Genomic DNA, 17664 nt, shown 5'->3' on the forward strand with positions numbered 1-17664 from the left:
CCCAACTCAATGCTACTGCTGTCTCCAACTGTAGGCTCTGCCAGTCCACTGCTTCCTCTGAGGCTCTACATGAAACAACTGGATTTTCAACTTCTGTCAGTCTGAATTTAAACGTATCTTTACCCACCTAAGGAACAAACCACCTTTTTTTTTTTTTTTTTTTTCCCCCCAGCTTTACTAGTCTAAGAAAGAGAAATGGAGATTTTGGCTGGACAGACACTCAGAAAAGGGTCTCCCAGCCCCAATGCATGAAGAAAACTTGTTTGTGGACAGAAAACACATCACAGAGGAATACAAGAACCTTCAATAAACAGAATACATATATGTGTTGTCCTAAACCTCAGAAATTACCTTCTTGGCCACAACACGTAATGTGCAATATGTCATGGCAAATTTTACCTCAAAATATAGATTATTACTTGTCTTTGAGAATACTAGCCTACACATTATGTGAATGGGTCTTCCTATTAAATACAGAGCTACATAACAAAGACACAAACTTCTGAGATCTGAACAACTGAGTGGATGAACATAATAAAAGCAGACAACACCACCAAGTGGAGTTGGGAACTGTAAAGTTCAACCTATCTGTAAGATACTAATAAATTGAATTAATCCAACACTGGAGCAGGCAGCCTACAGAACAAAACAAGCCATAGCTTTTGAGATATTCTCTTATCCTAGCATCCCTGTAAGGTCAGGGATTCAGTTGATCCAGTTAGCATATGCACTTCAGGGCACTTGCTAAAAACAACACAGACATTCTCAGCCACCAGTACAACATGATCAACTACCATTTTCCATTTCTCTGACAGCTTCAAAATGCTATCCTACAAGCGTAGTCAACCATTAGCCCAGAACATATTACTTGTTTATCTTAACTAGAGGCTTATAATACCAGCCACAATTTTTTCTATTTTCTTATTTCAGATATGGCAGATTAACCATATAAGAAAGAATTTCAGCAGCACAAAATTTTTCTTCAAACATTTAAATGTTTACTCTGATTTTGTTAAATAAGACAGAATACTAAAAACCATTTATGAATAATTTCCTTAACGCAACTATTTTCTGCATCTCTGCCAAATGTTTTATTGCCAGGCTGCACTAAAAACGTTTTGCATTGATCAAAGACTTAATACTTGCCTCACACAATTTCTGTTATACACAATTTCTGAATAAAAAAAACCCTGAAAGGATATTTTATAAATGAGGGCAAGGAGCAAGAGTGATGAACATGCCTAATGAAAATTAATATTTCCTTATTCAAGTCATAGATTGACAAGCCCCATTTGACTACATAAACATCAGATTTAACTGGGAGACAGACAGTAAACAGTGTGGTTGCTTAGATGCACGTTACAGAATGCAACAGAAGTGATAAATTCTAACTCTAATTCCTATGAATTTATGCAGGGCATATGTAACCAACATGTAACCACGTTCAGTCCTGGAGGATCATTTATATTTCAAATCGATGAGGTAACAGTAAAGCATCTTTAGCACATTTTGCTTCAATAATTTTTGTTCTTTGAAAAGCTAATGTAATGTAGCTTTCAGTAATATTCCTTTTATCTTATTCTGTAGCTGAAGACCTGAGAATCAAAAAGATGAATCCTGAAAAACACCTTTTACATTGACAGTTTAAAAATCTTGACCTCTCTGTCTCCCTCCTCAAAGATGTGTAGGTACCAGCTCATCACACTGTAACTATTGCTCTATTTTTCCTTGAAGAGGTCCTCATTGCTCTCTTGTATCATCACATGTGAATTCCCCTCCTGACAGTCAGGCCTCAAGTTCAAACATCTTTTCTCATTTAGCATTTTCCCTAGGTCTTCACATCTAATCTGCCTCTTCAGATCATTTCTTCATAATCTCTTTAAAATCGGGAGTTTTCTCTTTAGTGACACAGACTTCTGTCTCCAGTCTCAAGTTGTGATTACTGAAAAAAATCTTTATTCTGGTTTTGGGGGGAAAAAAAACCCAAACCTGAAACAAATGGGGAATTTTCTGCTATATGATGAAACAGCTTCAACAAACAAGCTGACATAACCCTTGAAAGGTAAGTGCTTTAAGCAGAGAGATGGTTAGGTAATTTTTCTCTCTCCCTCTTCCCTTGTGATCATTCTTGTCAGTGTGTATTTAGGCACATTTTGAAGCGCCTGCAGGACTGACGGTCCTAGGAAGGACTTCTGCCCTCCTCAGGCATTAAAATGACATAGAAACACTCAGTCCTGTGAAAATAAGAACAGTCCTAGAGACATACACAGGGAAAATAAGGACATTTTATTCAGTGATTTCATGTTTGTTAGCCATCAAAGGTGTTAGAAGAGGAATTTCAGATGAAGTGTGGGAAAACCTCTTTTCTCCAATTCCACTTGTGGCACCAATCTCTTAAAAATAGATTTGGGCCTTGGAATACGTAAAAATTGTAAAATACGACAAGGATGCAGTGGTATAGAGGTTGTGTTTGTTCTACTCCACAGGTAAGTGGGAAACCAAGAGGCTAAAAATCAGGAGAGGTTGAGACCCAAGTTCATATCAAGCACTGAAGAAGCATGATTTGCTTACAAGATCCCACACTAAAATCATGAAACAGCAAAAACATTTTTTCATAGGCTCTCCAGGGGAAGTAGGAGGCCCTTGCGCAGTCCTCTTCCCAAGACAATGAAAAAAGGAAAAAAATCACACAGAGATGCTGCTGCCTCAAAAAGCTCAGAAAGAGGTTAAGGAGAGCTCTTGGGCTGCAGAGCTTGCAAAACCCCTCTTGTCCACTTGGTACATTGGTTTCACTCTGGGCCTCCACTAGTCTAGGAGTACCTGTGATCTTCTGTATGTCTCCTACACCTGTATTGTCACTTTTCGTCTGATTCTCCACTGCCTCAAATGTTGAGCAAGTTATTATCTAAGGACAAATTCTCATCTATTGAGACACAATGTAAGTACAAAAATATAGATAGTTATTCTCTTCAGGAAACAAAGATTTTTTCCCTCTACTATTAAAAAGGCATTGTCAACTACAGAAAGTCTGTTTCAAGTTCTACCTTTTTTAAAAAACAAGGGAAAAACATCCAACTGTGTTACCTTGGTATCAAACAATTGCAGATAGCTCAGATAATTCAGAAGAGCTATACTGATCTATACTACCCGAGATCTGATCAACAGTCTTTAAAAGAGATAATGATGATAAAGGCACTGCCTCCTCGATTTTTTCTTATGGCTTTTGTTGTTGCAGAGATATCAATCCAATACTGCATCTTCTGCTTCAAGAGTGTAATGTGCGTTACTTCAAACTGTCAGAAGCAGCAATTTCACAGTGTGATCGAACCTTGCTGATCACAGAATCACAGAATGGTTTGGGTTGGAAAGGACCTTAAGATCATCTAGTTACAACACCCCTGCCATGGGCAGGGACACCTCACACTAGGCCATGTCACCCAAGGCTCTGTCCAGCCTGGCCTTGAACACTGCCAGGGATGGAGCATTTACCACTTCTTTGGGCAACTTGTTCCAGTGCCTCACCACCCTCACAGTAAAGAACTTCTTCCTTATATACAACCTGATTTTGTGCAACTTTTCAGTAATTGTATTAGTAACAGTAGGCAGACATTACATCCAACACTGACAGCACATCACAGACCACTGTGTTGGTTGATTTAACAAAAACAAATGAAACACAGGGTAGAAAGAAGTAAAGGAGAATTCTCATGTGACAAGAAATGCTTACATTTAAGTCAGTTGTGGAAAGAAATGGTGTACATACGACCTGCATCATGAAATGACAGACCAAGAAAAATATGCATCTTCTTGTTTTGGAAGAGTGGTAACTGTATGGCAGTCTCTATTTAGGAATCAGCATTCCTCACACTGCTCACTGTAAAACTTACAGATACATGAAAATCTTAGCCTATGGTGGGCAGTATAAACAAGATTATAAAGTGTTCTTGAATATGAAAATTTCACTTTAAAAAATAAAAGAAACTGGACAATTACATTTAAAAAAGTTAACACAAGTAGTTTTTACTGAATTGTGGCACACAGATGTTACATATTTTTGTGCATATATAGAAACAATTCAGTAAGATTTCATAATAGTTAAGGTAAAATATGAATGAAATATAAAACATTTCATGAACGCACAGTTCAGTGTAGCAGTATAGAACCTGAACCACACAACTATTCATTGCAAACAGAATCAGTAGACTCAGAGAAGGGCAATTACTGATGAGCAAAACAGGTAATTCAAAAATTCTTTCAACTTCGAAAGTCCAGTGCTCAGCAGTGTGTGGCCACCTCATATTAGTGGAATCACCACCCCTTAATACCACACTTCTGCTCTACGAGTTGCCAAAAACTGATGTTCTCCACCTCAAACAGACACCATGACTCAACTCTGGGAATCTAGCCGTTTCACCACTCTGCTGTGGAGAGCCCGGTATTCTGCACAGAGACTTTGCTTTAGTTTATGTTAAAGAAACCAGATGGCTTTCTCAGTGACCACACAAAACAAACCAGCTGTGTATTTGTATCTGAAAAAAATGCACGCACCAGGTCTGCATGGTATGGAACGAGAATGTTTGGCGAGAAAAGTAGTTTAAAGACTAGCAACTATGATCAACTCTGTTCGCCTAAATGCCATTCCAAACACTGAAAGTTCATTAAACATAACATAATAGCAGCATAAATATGCAAGCGCAAATTCTTGCAAGAGATGGAAAGGAAGTTACAAAAGCCAAAACTTCAAAGCAGTTTCAGTTGGAGAGGCAGAAATGACTTAGTGATGGCATCCATATCACAGGATGGTGGAGATTAGAAGAGACCTCTGGAGATCATTTAGTTCAATCTCCCTGCCCAAAGCAGATTGTTCACAACATTGTCCATGCTGAATCAAAGACAATTAAAGCCCAAAATGGTTAATCTATTACAAACACCTCAAAATTTTACACCAGTAGACAGGAGGATGGTAATAGACAAGAAAAGTCCTCACCTCCAAGAGGTTTTCATACATTGGAATTTGTATTAGAAGAATGCTTCCAGCCCCCCTCCCAGAAGAACAAAAAACCTAAATGCCATAAAACAAAATGCCCACACCACCACCTCCCACAAAAAAAAAAAAAAAAAATTAAAAAAAATATATATGTATAAAGAAACTGTACCAGATACCACAATTATTATTTTATAGGAGAAAGAATGCCTCAACTGAAACCTCATAACCCCTGCAGGTTATTGTCAAGGGCATTCTTAAGAAAATACAATGCAGTAAACCAATATTGAAGACATGGGGTAGCATACACCAAGACATTATTTCAAAAATGTTTAGAAATAAAAACCAGACACATGCAAGTCATGAACAGCACTTACAAAAGCTGACACCAGACTAAATTCAATACAAGAATAGCATGTTTCTCAAAAAACAGACAAAACCGGTCCCAAAAGGCATATGATCAAGCTGATTTCCTAGACAGTCTTAGCCATACATTCCCCTGACCTGCTTCCTTCACAGAAGAAAAAGCAAAATACTATTTGAGTTGGATGAGCTCATTTCAGTTTTATTATTCTCTCTGATAATTTATCTGAATTTTATATACCCTATACTAGATAACCCTTCAGATCACTGACCAGTGATTCTCTTAGTTCACTTTCCAGAGCCTCCCACAAAGAGAAGGGGAAAACCAGCAAAACTCAGTGAACAGCTAAGAAAGAGTGTGAAGATACAATCAGAAGCCAAACACAGACGCATTACCTTATTTATTGCATTTTGCCACTCAATTGTTTGAAAAGAGCCATACTGACTTGTTTTTCAGCATGTTATCATCAAATCACTGGTCTTATATTAAAAACTGTACAGTGAACATACTTATCCTAGGCAAAACAGAGGGGAGACGTCACAGAAGAAAAGCTGAAGGGAAGAACTAGCTCTTCATCAGGCAATATAATTAGATACCTGTTCTAAAAAAAAGCTTCTTAAGAGTAGTCTTTGCCAGGAAGGGAGAGAAGGGGGAGAAAACAAAAGCCAACCCAATTTCCTTCTTGCTGGTTTAACTGGTATGACTTCAGAGCACGTGTACTATACGCAAAGAAAGTGGAGTTACATCCATAGCAAATTGACAGTGCGTGTTTGTAAGTATTAGTTAACTAGAACTGTTATTATTCTCAACCTATGTTACTATTTTAACATTTTTAAATACAATCTGTAAAATTGTTAAATGAAGACATAATAAAGTGCTGGAGAGTTTACTCTACTGATGCCTAGCAACTTAGGGTAAACGTAAAATGTTTTATGAAAATGCTATATTATTACTGCTTTTTCATAAACATGTGCATGCATTTTATCTTTTTTTAAGGGTGTGATGAACATTTACGAATCTGTAGTGAAACTGAAAAAGATGGTATGAATTTGTCAGTGCTTCAAAAGAAAAATCAGTCACTATCATAGTGCAACCCATCTTTCAGTCAGAACTAAAAGTTGCAAAGGATTTTCCCTTCTTCAGATTTCTCTTTTTCAGTGTTATTGGAAAGCTTGTCTTCTTGTTCAAATGAATTTCCTTTTAATCTCCTCCCTGAGCTGCTGGATAGATGGAGCTCTTAAAAAATTCAGGATATCACTGTAATTGTAAATTGATCTGCTTCTGTGGCAGAAGGCTAGGGCCCTCCATCCAGGAAAGAGACTGTCCTAAAGTTGTTTTTCAGACAAGTGATTAATTTGCACTCTCTCTTACTACTATATTATCCTTTAATGGAAAAGCAGATTTTAAATAAAACTACTACTTTTTCGATTGTTTTATTCCTGGCAAAGTACAGGGAAGAAAGCAGCTGCTGAAGCCAATGTGAAATATGTAATGGCTTTAAATTTTTAAATTTCTTAAAGGAGACTTTGACTCTGCTTATAAAGGGACTAAAGCCATATTAGACAAGTAAAATGCATGTATTCACTGCTGCTAAAGTGCTGAATTAATGTAATATATTAATAGACACAAGAAAATCCCCCACTGATTTTTAATGCAAAGTTAAGGTTGGACCACTGTTATGACTATGCAATCTTTAAAACAGACACGTAACTCATTAGTATCAAAGTAGAAGAAATTATCTACCTAGTGTGGTGCTGAATCCACATAGCCTATTTGCCTTTGGCTCTTTAGCTATGAGATCTGGCATCACTTGGATTATTTCACCTAATCCATCATTAGCTTTCACGTGTCCTATATACTGTGCAACGAACCTAAATTTAACAATCCCATCTCCCCATCCATTACCACACTGAATATATTACATGTCAGCATGGAACACAAAGATTAGATATGCTGAATTCTTTCTTTGTGAAAGGTCAATATATTTAGAGCACTGTTAATGTTGCTGACTCTGTAACAAATGTTTCTTCCCATTGTGGACAGGCACTAATGCCCTGACCTTTGCTATTTACATACAACACAGGGCTACTAAAAAATAAATTTAAAACCTCAGAAGACACAGAAAATACATAAGAGATCCCAGTAACAGTGCCACAGAGTCACAGAAGTGGGAGTTTTAATTGCCATATTTGCTTGGCTGGTGGATACCTGGAAGATGACCTCTTTTTTTTTTTTCCTATAACCCTGCAAGTAAACATTAGTAATTCAGATTTAACTTTTTTCTCATACACAAAGCACACAAAAAGGTTATCACTTACTACAAAAACATAAATACCCTACTGTTGTGTTACCGCAGCATCCTTACTTACCGGTCTTCCACAAATACACTGATGAAGTTTGAAATTCACTTTGTGCATGAGCGTCCCAGATTCCCAGCAGCAGTAGCACAAGAACTCCCACGCACCGGGCTGGCACGGTGGAAACCCCTGGACCACGGCAGAGAGCAGCGCTCCCCTTGCTCAACCCCATGCCTTCAGCAGCCTGCTGCTGCCTCCAAAACCCTCAGCACAACCACAAAACCTTCTTCAAACAATATTCCCCTCTTCAGAATTTCTTCACAGGAAGAAGGGGACTGGAAACCTCTCTCCCGCTATTGTGCATGGCAGTTGAAATGGAAAAACTGTTTAACGCCAGGGAACAATAGAGTCCTTGCTCGCTCTTGCTGCTGCAGCGGCGGCGGCGGCTACTGCTCCTAGTATGGTTGCTGCTCCACGCTCTTCCATTCAGCGGTTAGTAGCAGTTTTCCATCAGCTAAAAGCGAGACAGCTGTCCGCAGGGGGCTCCAGCTGACTGAGCAGGTTATCTTGCTCTGAGAGGCAGCAGCAGTCATTTACACCAGCTGGAGAGAGTGAGAGACACAGAAACAGGGATGAGGAGAAACACAAATAGCCCAGTGCTGTAATCGCAACACAGAGAGTGACTGGAAAAGGCTGGCTTCTCAGACACGTCTCTCCTGGAATATCCCAAATGATACACACTAAGAAGAAAAGAAGAAATCAACATCAGACAGGCTTCAGAAACACAAGTCGTACAACCGGAACAAATATAAGCAGAACAATATATATTAATTAAGAGAGCATCAGGCACTGGTTCTGATAATAATATGTATGCTGCATTAACTAATTTGTAAACAATAAAAATAAGTGCTTAGACATGCATTAAATAGACAAGACCTTAAGAAGGCAGATGGAAGAAAATGCAAGGGGGAAAAAAAGAATAATACAAAACATCTGCTAACTTGCCTTGCATATTTATCAAATCTGTTTCAGGTAATAACATATAGCTATCTGCTGTGAGGACAGATGAATATATGTATATGGTAACGTGTATGTATGTGTAAGCACATCACTTCTGTGGTAGATGAAGTGTGCATGTAATATATAATGCAAGACAACATCCTTTCCTATCCAGCAAGTATGTACACACATATACATGCATAAATGTCAACTGTGTAATTTAAAATAATTTCAAGATCAAGTTATCAATCATTTTACATATGAAAGTATTCAGGATACATTAGGCTGTCATGATGAAACAGAAACGTGGAGACAAAGCTTTTTAAATAGGGATCTTTATCTCTCCCTCCCACTACCCAGTGAACAGAGGCAAGAACAAGCCTCAAAATCCAGTTTTGGACACCTATAAACTGGGAAATATATGAGGAATTTTCAAGAAAACTGCTATCATACGCAAAAAGTTTCATTAAAAATGCAAACAGCTACAAAAAATATGCAGTAAGAACACAGGACCCAGAGTTTGAAAATGATGGAGCTATTATTGTTTAAAGAGGAAACCTTCAGTCAACCTCTCCTGGGACGCCTGTCATTTTGCACAACCTTCCCAGACTCAGCCTTTTCACATACATTAGATTAAAATCAGCCGTGATCAAATAATTCCCAAGTCCTTGCCTGTTTAAATATTCTGACATCAGAGCAAATTAGCAATGTTGAAGGTTGCAAATTCGTCTTTGTTTACTTTCCACTCTGTTACGCCTCTAAGAGGGAATTAAAGGCTCAGGGAGCTCTAGCACCATGAGGCTGTGATTAAGAGAGATAAGCAAGTGTGGATTACTGTTCCTCAGCTGTTGAAAAACAGGCAACAATCAGGAGATTATAGGTTGATAAGGGATACATAGAAAGCCATGATCTTAACAAATTTATAGCATCCTGATGCAGAAGTTGTACCTTCAGCTAAAGCACTTCTGGAAATACATTTTATTCACATCTGCTCCATCATGCTGTATGATCTTTAGGAAGCATAAAAACCCCTTCAGCCTTTGCTTTGTTGAACTGGACAGAACACTGTTTTAAACCCAAATGCTTTCTGAGTTTATAGAATTATAGCAATTTCACTGGTAAATTCAGGGTTAAGTTAGTCACAAGCAAATTGTTTTTCATGCTAAATACAGGGACTCGAGAATATCTGACCTAATAAAAATAACATCAGCTTTATCAAAAATAAGACTAAGAATTTAAAGGCTTAAAAGAAGTTTTAAGATCATCAGGAAACCTGTGGCAATAGTTTTATTGACTTGTAAAGTTAAAATAAAACATATATAACTTATACATTCCTTTGAAAAATTAAGAGTAAAAATGTTGGCTTTCTAGCTAGAGCTGTATACCAGGGGAAAAGTCAAGTTTAAAGAGTGACTAAGGGGAAAGGCACCCTTTTCAGAGTTATTAAATACGATGGATTCTACCTAGAAATTTTATGAACGTATAAAGAAAGCCTCTGAAAATATTTTGTACGTGACTCAGATTATCCGGTAACATCATCAGGGAACAGATCATCCATGTAGTTGGCACAATGAATCAAAGTGGGTTTTGACAGCAGAACAAAGCAGTATCACAAGAGAGGATGAGCACACATACACAAACAAACACTCAAATATTTTCTTATATTTATGCAACCATAGGACCACATACTTTTAAAATTTCACTAAAATAGATGATGTTATTAAAATAAAACTTCACACTACTTTTCATGGTTGCACCATTTTTTCTATTAAAAATTAAAGAATAATTTAACTTTTTTTTTTTTTTTTGGTAAGCATCTATGGTGCATTTAAAACTAGTCAGAAATATGTCACAGAGACAAAATGGAGGGAATATTTATTATGCAAGTGTATTGTGTGTCTGGGAAAGAAACAAGGATTCCTGAAGAGCTGGTTTTGGCAAACACTAGATCACTTCTGCATTACATACACTCATTTTCTATTAATCAGGGCCAGGAAAAGCAAGGGAAACCACAGGCCAAAGAGCAGGCTAATGCCTGCAGAGACATCCACACTAGGAATTAGACTTCAGACACAAGAGGCAACATATCTTGATTGCAAGCTTCAGCTGCCATCAGCATGCCTTATCCGGAGAGCTGTTGTTAGCCTTTACCACCCCAGCACATCCAATACAATCTTACCCTGTTCCTATTTGCTACAGTGAACGCAGGACTTCCTTCCCAATTACCAACTGTAACCACTAATTCCAGCCCATGTTGGCAACCCATCTTCTAATACATACCTAACGATCATAATTTATCAGTTGTTTACAGCTTAGGCATTCCAAAGAAATGCTTAAGTACTTCTGAAAACTACAAAGCATAAACTACAATCAATATTAGTATCTGTAGCACTAACACGATAGTGTCAGCGTTGTACCTAAAGCAGCAAAATATGTGTCTAGTAGAGCTTTATTCAGATACAATTATTTGAGGCACAACAGCTTTGTGAGTCTGTAAATTGCTCACATAAGTGACTGATAAGTTAGCACCTTTTCCTTTTCTAGGAAAAAAACCTCAAAGACCTTTAAGAAAATGAGATAGAATTAGCCATGAAATATTGGAATTACTCTGTTCATGTTTTCTAGCATTAAACAATTAGAGGATGACAAATAAAACCCATGCAATACTTTTTATTTAGTGGAAAGAGAAATGAGAACAAGATACAAAGTTTTTAGCCACTGGGTATGAAAGCTGCTGGCCAAACAGAATCATTCAGCTGGTATTCCTTTGCTAACAGGCTGTCCCATGCTAACACCCTTTTCTTTTTATGAAATGATTAAAACCTTCAGGATAATATTATCTTCTATCTTGAATATGTTGTATTTCTATGCACAGTAAAGTCAGAGAGTGTGCAGAAAGTACAACATATATATGGCACATTTGTTTCTGGAGTCAGCAATTGCCAACAAAGAGGTGTCTCCCGCATCATTTTCATCCACTTTCAATTTCACACACTCTGGTTAAGCCAGAAATCTTTAGAGAAGTTTCAGTCCACTCTTTTGTATCTATAGAAGATGTTTTACAAATCCTACAACTGTATGCCACTAAACCATCTGTGCTAGACCACCACAAAAATCACCCAAATTCTAAAGAATGAAAATGTTTTCTTTCTTGTGTAGAAAAGTAAAAATCTTCCTCATCTGAACTCTGCTGATTTTATCTCCAAGACCTTTTCCCTTCACTTAGGTATGAAAATGACAATTGCTGCCAAAGATGAATAAGTCAACTATTTCCCTGAAAAGAGCTCTAGAGTTATAATGAGTTTATTACAGCCAATAACCAATAACATGCTGATCAGTCACTGCATTAGGATGCCCTTGGCTATATCCCCTGTATGGGACGCAGTGGTATGGTTGCATCCCTAACTTTTCGAGAAGATAGTGAAGTGTGGTATGTTCCATTAGATATATGTTTGTTTTGCAAGATGTAGGATCTAAATAACCCACATAACAGTTCAAAAAAACCCTTTTGTTCTCTTTATTCCCAGACATTAACTCATAGGCCAAAACTTCTAGCTCTGCATTTTATAAGCATTTGACTTTCCTGCAGATATTTTACAAGATACACAAGTATAAGGAATCTCTTGAGACGGGACTTGCAAGAATTTTATTTGATTTTGAGAACTTCAGGCTCGACTAAGCTGTACAGGACTCTCTTAGGCTTTGCTGCAGAGCATTGAGCACTCTTCATGCTCAGTAATGGTCTACTATTTTCCTTCCTAATCAGTGCTAGGGATACTAGTCAGGGACACCACAAAAAATATCTTAAACATGAACAATCTGGGGGGGGAAAAAAAATATTACTATGTTGCAATATACTTTGTCTCTCAAAATCTGGCAGCTCCATTCCTTAAATCCAAAATTAAATGTGCTGTGCAAAACTTGCAGATGAAAAAAGTTATTCTTTAGGGATCCTAAACATATGGCCTCTAGGTGTCACACTCGACCATGACATAATTCTTCTATAGCAGGTAAGAGACCTTGATTTGATCCTTTCAAGGAGTGATATTATGTCGCATCCTTTTTTCAAACTTTTAACTAAAAAATAAAAAAATAAAAAAAAAATAAAAAACCCCAGCAAATTTCTGCCTCTTTCATACAAGTAGCACAATTATTTTTAATTTCGCCAGAGTAACTGTTTTTGCAAACATCAGAAGTATCACGATGCCTGTTTGTTAAATCTATGTCATTCTTTTGGATCATAGATTTGGAAGACAAATCAGGAACTTTAAGACTCATGTATGTGAGCTGTGCAGAAGTAAGAAAGCACTACATGTGTAAAATGACTAGAGTATGTTAATAATGTATACTTAAACACTTCACTGTTTCTTAATTACTTTGAAAATCTTTGCAACAAGAAAAAGTTATTTTTGGAAAATTAGTAAACATTCTGCTTGCATGAATGCATAAGCAGCAAACATCTAGCCATCTAGTTCTGACTTTACAAATATTTTGCTTTTATTAAGTTAGTAATTCTTGGACAGATTTTTCTGAGTTTTGTTGTTATTGTTCGATTGTATTAGAGGTGTGGTTTTTAATCTAGTTTAGAAGTTTTCCTACCCATTCTTTCACTGGTGAGGGGTGGAGTTTTCCTCAGTTTCTCAGTTTGTTTTAACACCTGGCTGTTGAATTTTTTTGTAGATCCTTTCGGTTGGTAACAATCAACATCCCTGGCATGGAACACCCACAGTAAGAAAGTATTCTTTGTGAGAAAGGCACATTAACATATGATCAGGAAGTATATCAAGAACTGCTTGCTGGAAGATAAGGCTAGAGGAATTCAAGAAATCAATGAATTTACCAAGGAGGCCACCTAGTTTTAGATCAAGCTACCTGGTAAAAGAGCGTATTTACCATCTTTGTCTGTCTTAAAAAAAAAAAAAAAAAAAAAAAAAAAAAAAAATTTAATTTTGACTTGATGATACATTTTACCCAAGGAAAGGCTACTAGACTAAGCAGATCAATATCCTTGCGAAATGTAGTGATCCAAGGACTGCAGAAGGTAAGATTAAATGAGCTAATTCTACCTTGTGGCTTTAAGCTCTGTGAATGAACATTGTCCTTTACACTGGCTTCAAAGCTGACTGCACGAAGCAGAACCTTTCCAAAGATCAGAACTGGCTGCAAAGGTGTCCGTGATGGTTCCCTGTCAGGAAGTGCCACCTCTATTGAGAATTCCAGCTTTCAGTCTTTACTCAGTAATTCAGAGATCTGTTTAGTAGCCTTTGGTGGAACTTGCTGTATAGCAGGAAAATAGAGTACACTATTTACTTTTTACTCTTTCAACACATTTGACATGGATCTACAGCTTGTATACCTATGTAATTAAGACTGCACAACGAACAGAGCTTTTTAAATCTAACTTTTGTTACCTCACTTTCAGAAAGCCCAATGCAGATTTCACTAATGGAGAAACCAACCCATGTGACCACAATTGCCAGAACCAATTTTCTACCCCCAAGCCCATTATACTAGATTTTCCGACAGAAAACCAAAAGGCAGAATTTAAATGGGCTGTCCAAGTCAGCTCTGTTCCTCCAATGTGAGCATATACTTACGAAATTTGTGTTTTTAAAATGAATGGGAACAGCTAGCCCCTATGCCTAAAATGAACTTATACTGAAAATAAATAAGTTTACATGCTCACTGGAGAAAAACAAGTTAAAAAGGATAGTGGTAAATGTGAATAAGTAGAATAATTCACAGAACCTAAAAAGCAGGCAAGGAGATTTCAAAGACACACTGGAGAGGTAAGTACTGAAATTCCTGGCAAGGAGAACAGAAAGAGAATGGAATAAACAAAGAAAATCAGTGCCCATTATTGCCTTTGAAAATCCTCTCCAGGGAGAGTTTAGTAATTTGCACATACCAAGTCACCTTAAACAAAAGCCACCTTCAGTCAATTTTAAACCTTCTCCTTATTAAAACCCTATTGATTGATCATTCTTCATCTGAACATCTGACAAGCCAATTTCCATTTTCAAGGAGGGAAATGTTGGTCTTTTTCAAGTCATAAATCACTCAAACATTCTGCTACCAATTCTCAAATTAGTTAAGTAATACAAATTAATAAGAAAATTAAACAAGGCTGCTGTCTTTAGTAAGTTGTTTCATTAGGTTTTTTTTAACTTAGCCAATACATTTAATGGTTTCCAGAAATGGATAGGCTCAGTAGTGGTGACAAACACAATATAGTTGAAAACAGATTTTAATGATTTGTTCATTTCTTAAGAGTCCTAATTTAGCTAGCCAAAAGTATAATTGTGTGTACTGATTTCAACAGAACAGTAAACAAGAGTATAACTTCAGGGAACTGATTAACGGATCTGACACCATTCTGACATGGGGTAAGAGGAAGTCAGATTCAAACCATACTAAATGAATGATCAAGGTTCAACTGCTATTTGCCAACTAACCAAACCCTAAGATAGAACTACATTATATCATTAATATTTTGCAGAATCCTAGGTTATAATTAAAGTCACAGCACAGAAGATAATACTTGAAACTAAATCCTTCACTCTCTCATTTTATACGAAAGATTCACAAATGTGTTCCAGGTATCATACTTTCATTATATATTAGATGCTTTAACTTGGGGGTGGAAAGGAAACATGTACCTACCGATCAATCTTCCTATTGAAAATTATAGGTCACTAATTGAAGTCAACTCTGTAGCAAACTACAGTGTAAAAACTAAATCTAAATAAGGAAGGCAACAAAATTAATGGATTCTAAGCCTATATGAATGAAAGTATAATACATTTCAAACCACGTGGACAACTAATTCCACAATACTGAGCTGTGTTAACAAAACCTCCCCTTCTCCTAAGTGCTGACTTTTCTTCCCCCTCTGCTGTTGCAGCACCATCCTCTCCTATACTCTATTAAACCAATATTTCTGTGGCAAGAAGAAAGCAAGTAGCCAAATCTCTGCACTGAGATAGATGACATCATTACCACATATAAATGGATTTTCTGCATACTTATCACAACACACTTTTAACACATTCTGTGTGCTGCTGAAAAATCTTCTCTAAATTATCAACATTAGCATTAAAATTAGAGCTTCACTAGGGGATCAAACCAAGCTTAAGGTGATGTGACACTTTCAGGACAGGAAAAAATTTCATTAAATTGGCACCATTGTTCTTCCCTATGGTGACAAAAGACATTATTGCCAGTTTTCTCCAATCAGTACTATACTTGTGTATCTGAAAATGAGATAAAAAGCTTTCCAATTAACTGTTAGTGGCAGCTCCTGTACTTCCATAAGTTTTTCCCTTGAGTCTCAAAACTAACCTTGGATTAAATAACTGACAGTTGCATCTATATACTTTCCTCAGAATATGTAACACTGATAACTGAAGGAAGAAATGGCATAGAGGAGATTAAAAGAAGTTTTCTCAGCAATTGCACTATTATTGAAATAGTATAGAAACTTGCAAAGCAGTTGTCTCTAGATCAGCATTGAGTTCCGTTATTACCATCCAGCTGGATGAGTGGAGCATGATTTCTCTGGGACAAGGAAATTAAATCTACACAGATGAAGTGGAGTAGGAAGCACAATAAAAATGAAGCATGACTTTGAAACCACAGCAGCAATGCTTGAATGACACTGGTAAAACAACAATCTGAGTTCAGGTAACGAGATGAATGCATTGTAGCAATGCAAAAAAAGGCATGTCATGCATAAAGCAGAAGTCAAAGTTTACATAAGAAGCTGTTTCCTAGAGGTATCAATAGGATAAAATAAGATAAAAAATAGTTTATGATTCTTTCATCTCAATGCTTTTAAATATACATATTGAATCTATCACTTTTATAAAGAAAATATCAACACAATTTATGTCAGCCTAAATTCTCTTAGCACCCATATGTAAATATAGATATAACAAACCTCACTTTAGCTGTCCGGCTAACGTATCGTTGCCTAAGTAGAAGCTTATCCTTCTGAGATATCCCACATGGTGAAAAGAAAATGGCAATTTTTGTAATATATGGCTGAAATACTCTCACCAGTAGGCCAAGCTCCACCCATTGTCTGCAGACACTTCTACATACACTCCAACACTAATGTCTCCATCACACATATTGACTCTAGGAGGTATTTTCAGTATTCACAAAAGCTATTTTTAGTAATTTTTATATGAACTACAAAACCAAATAATTCAGAATTTTACATGAAGATGAAGAAAACAAAAAAATATATTCTGCTTCCTCCCAAAGGTACTAGAAAACCATTATAAGCAACTTGCTTTGGAGACCTTGGAGGATAACTGCATATTAAATCCCCAGACCATTTCAGTTCTTCCTTCTTCTTACACATGCACAGTCATAAACATATGCAGAAGCTTGCCTATGTCTTACTGTAGCACATGCACTTACCTAAAGGAGGAGTTTAAATATTGTATGGTCTTTGAATACATCCTAAATACTGAAACTTGCTGAATAGCAGGGTACATTTTACCTCACTTAGGCTCAAGCAGGGTACAATTCAATAAAATAACCTCCTGTAAAGTTACAGGGTTGCCATAGCAAAGTATTACACTGATAAGATTCAGAAAAGCACTCTCTTCATTATGTCAAACACTTTAAACAATCATATGTCTACACCAAATCCCCTCTCACTGTTAATAACTGGCTGACTGGCAGCCAACAAATACTTTCTTGATTGCTGACTTTGTGAATCAGAATTATTTTTTTTTTAATGTAAAACTCAACTATATTGAGTTGACTACAATGATCTCTAATAAAAATCTTTCTTGATATGGGTATATGCAGTTTGGCAGGGCTTCTTCTAAGCTCCCAATATTTAGTTTTGATTTCTGAAGGGACCAGTGAAGTGCACTCAGGGTTCCTAGCCTCTGTTAGAGCCAAGACTTCTGACTTCATGTCCTGACTTCTAGGTGCATACATAGTTTAGACAAAGGGAAGAACCACATGCCTTGGATCTTTGGAGGAAAGGAGGAAAATCAATC

General features: G+C 36.9%; 1 protein-coding gene across 5 annotated transcripts in view; it reads right to left on the minus strand.

Annotated features, from left to right (window-relative positions):
• THSD7A (thrombospondin type 1 domain containing 7A) overlaps positions 1-17664 on the minus strand; it is a 269899-nt gene that overhangs the window by 184826 nt on the left and 67409 nt on the right. For all 5 annotated transcript variants that reach the window (XM_030494595.2, XM_030494627.2, XM_030494606.2 and 2 more), the window contains exon 3: positions 7718-8247. In XM_030494595.2, coding sequence (XP_030350455.1) covers positions 7718-7877 — 160 coding nt within the window. In that variant the 5' untranslated portion in view covers positions 7878-8247. The remainder of the gene's footprint in view (positions 1-7717; positions 8248-17664) is intronic.

Source organism: Strigops habroptila, chromosome 1 (genome assembly GCF_004027225.2).
Source record: "Strigops habroptila isolate Jane chromosome 1, bStrHab1.2.pri, whole genome shotgun sequence".
In the NCBI taxonomy this organism is placed as follows: Eukaryota; Metazoa; Chordata; class Aves; order Psittaciformes; family Psittacidae; genus Strigops; species Strigops habroptila.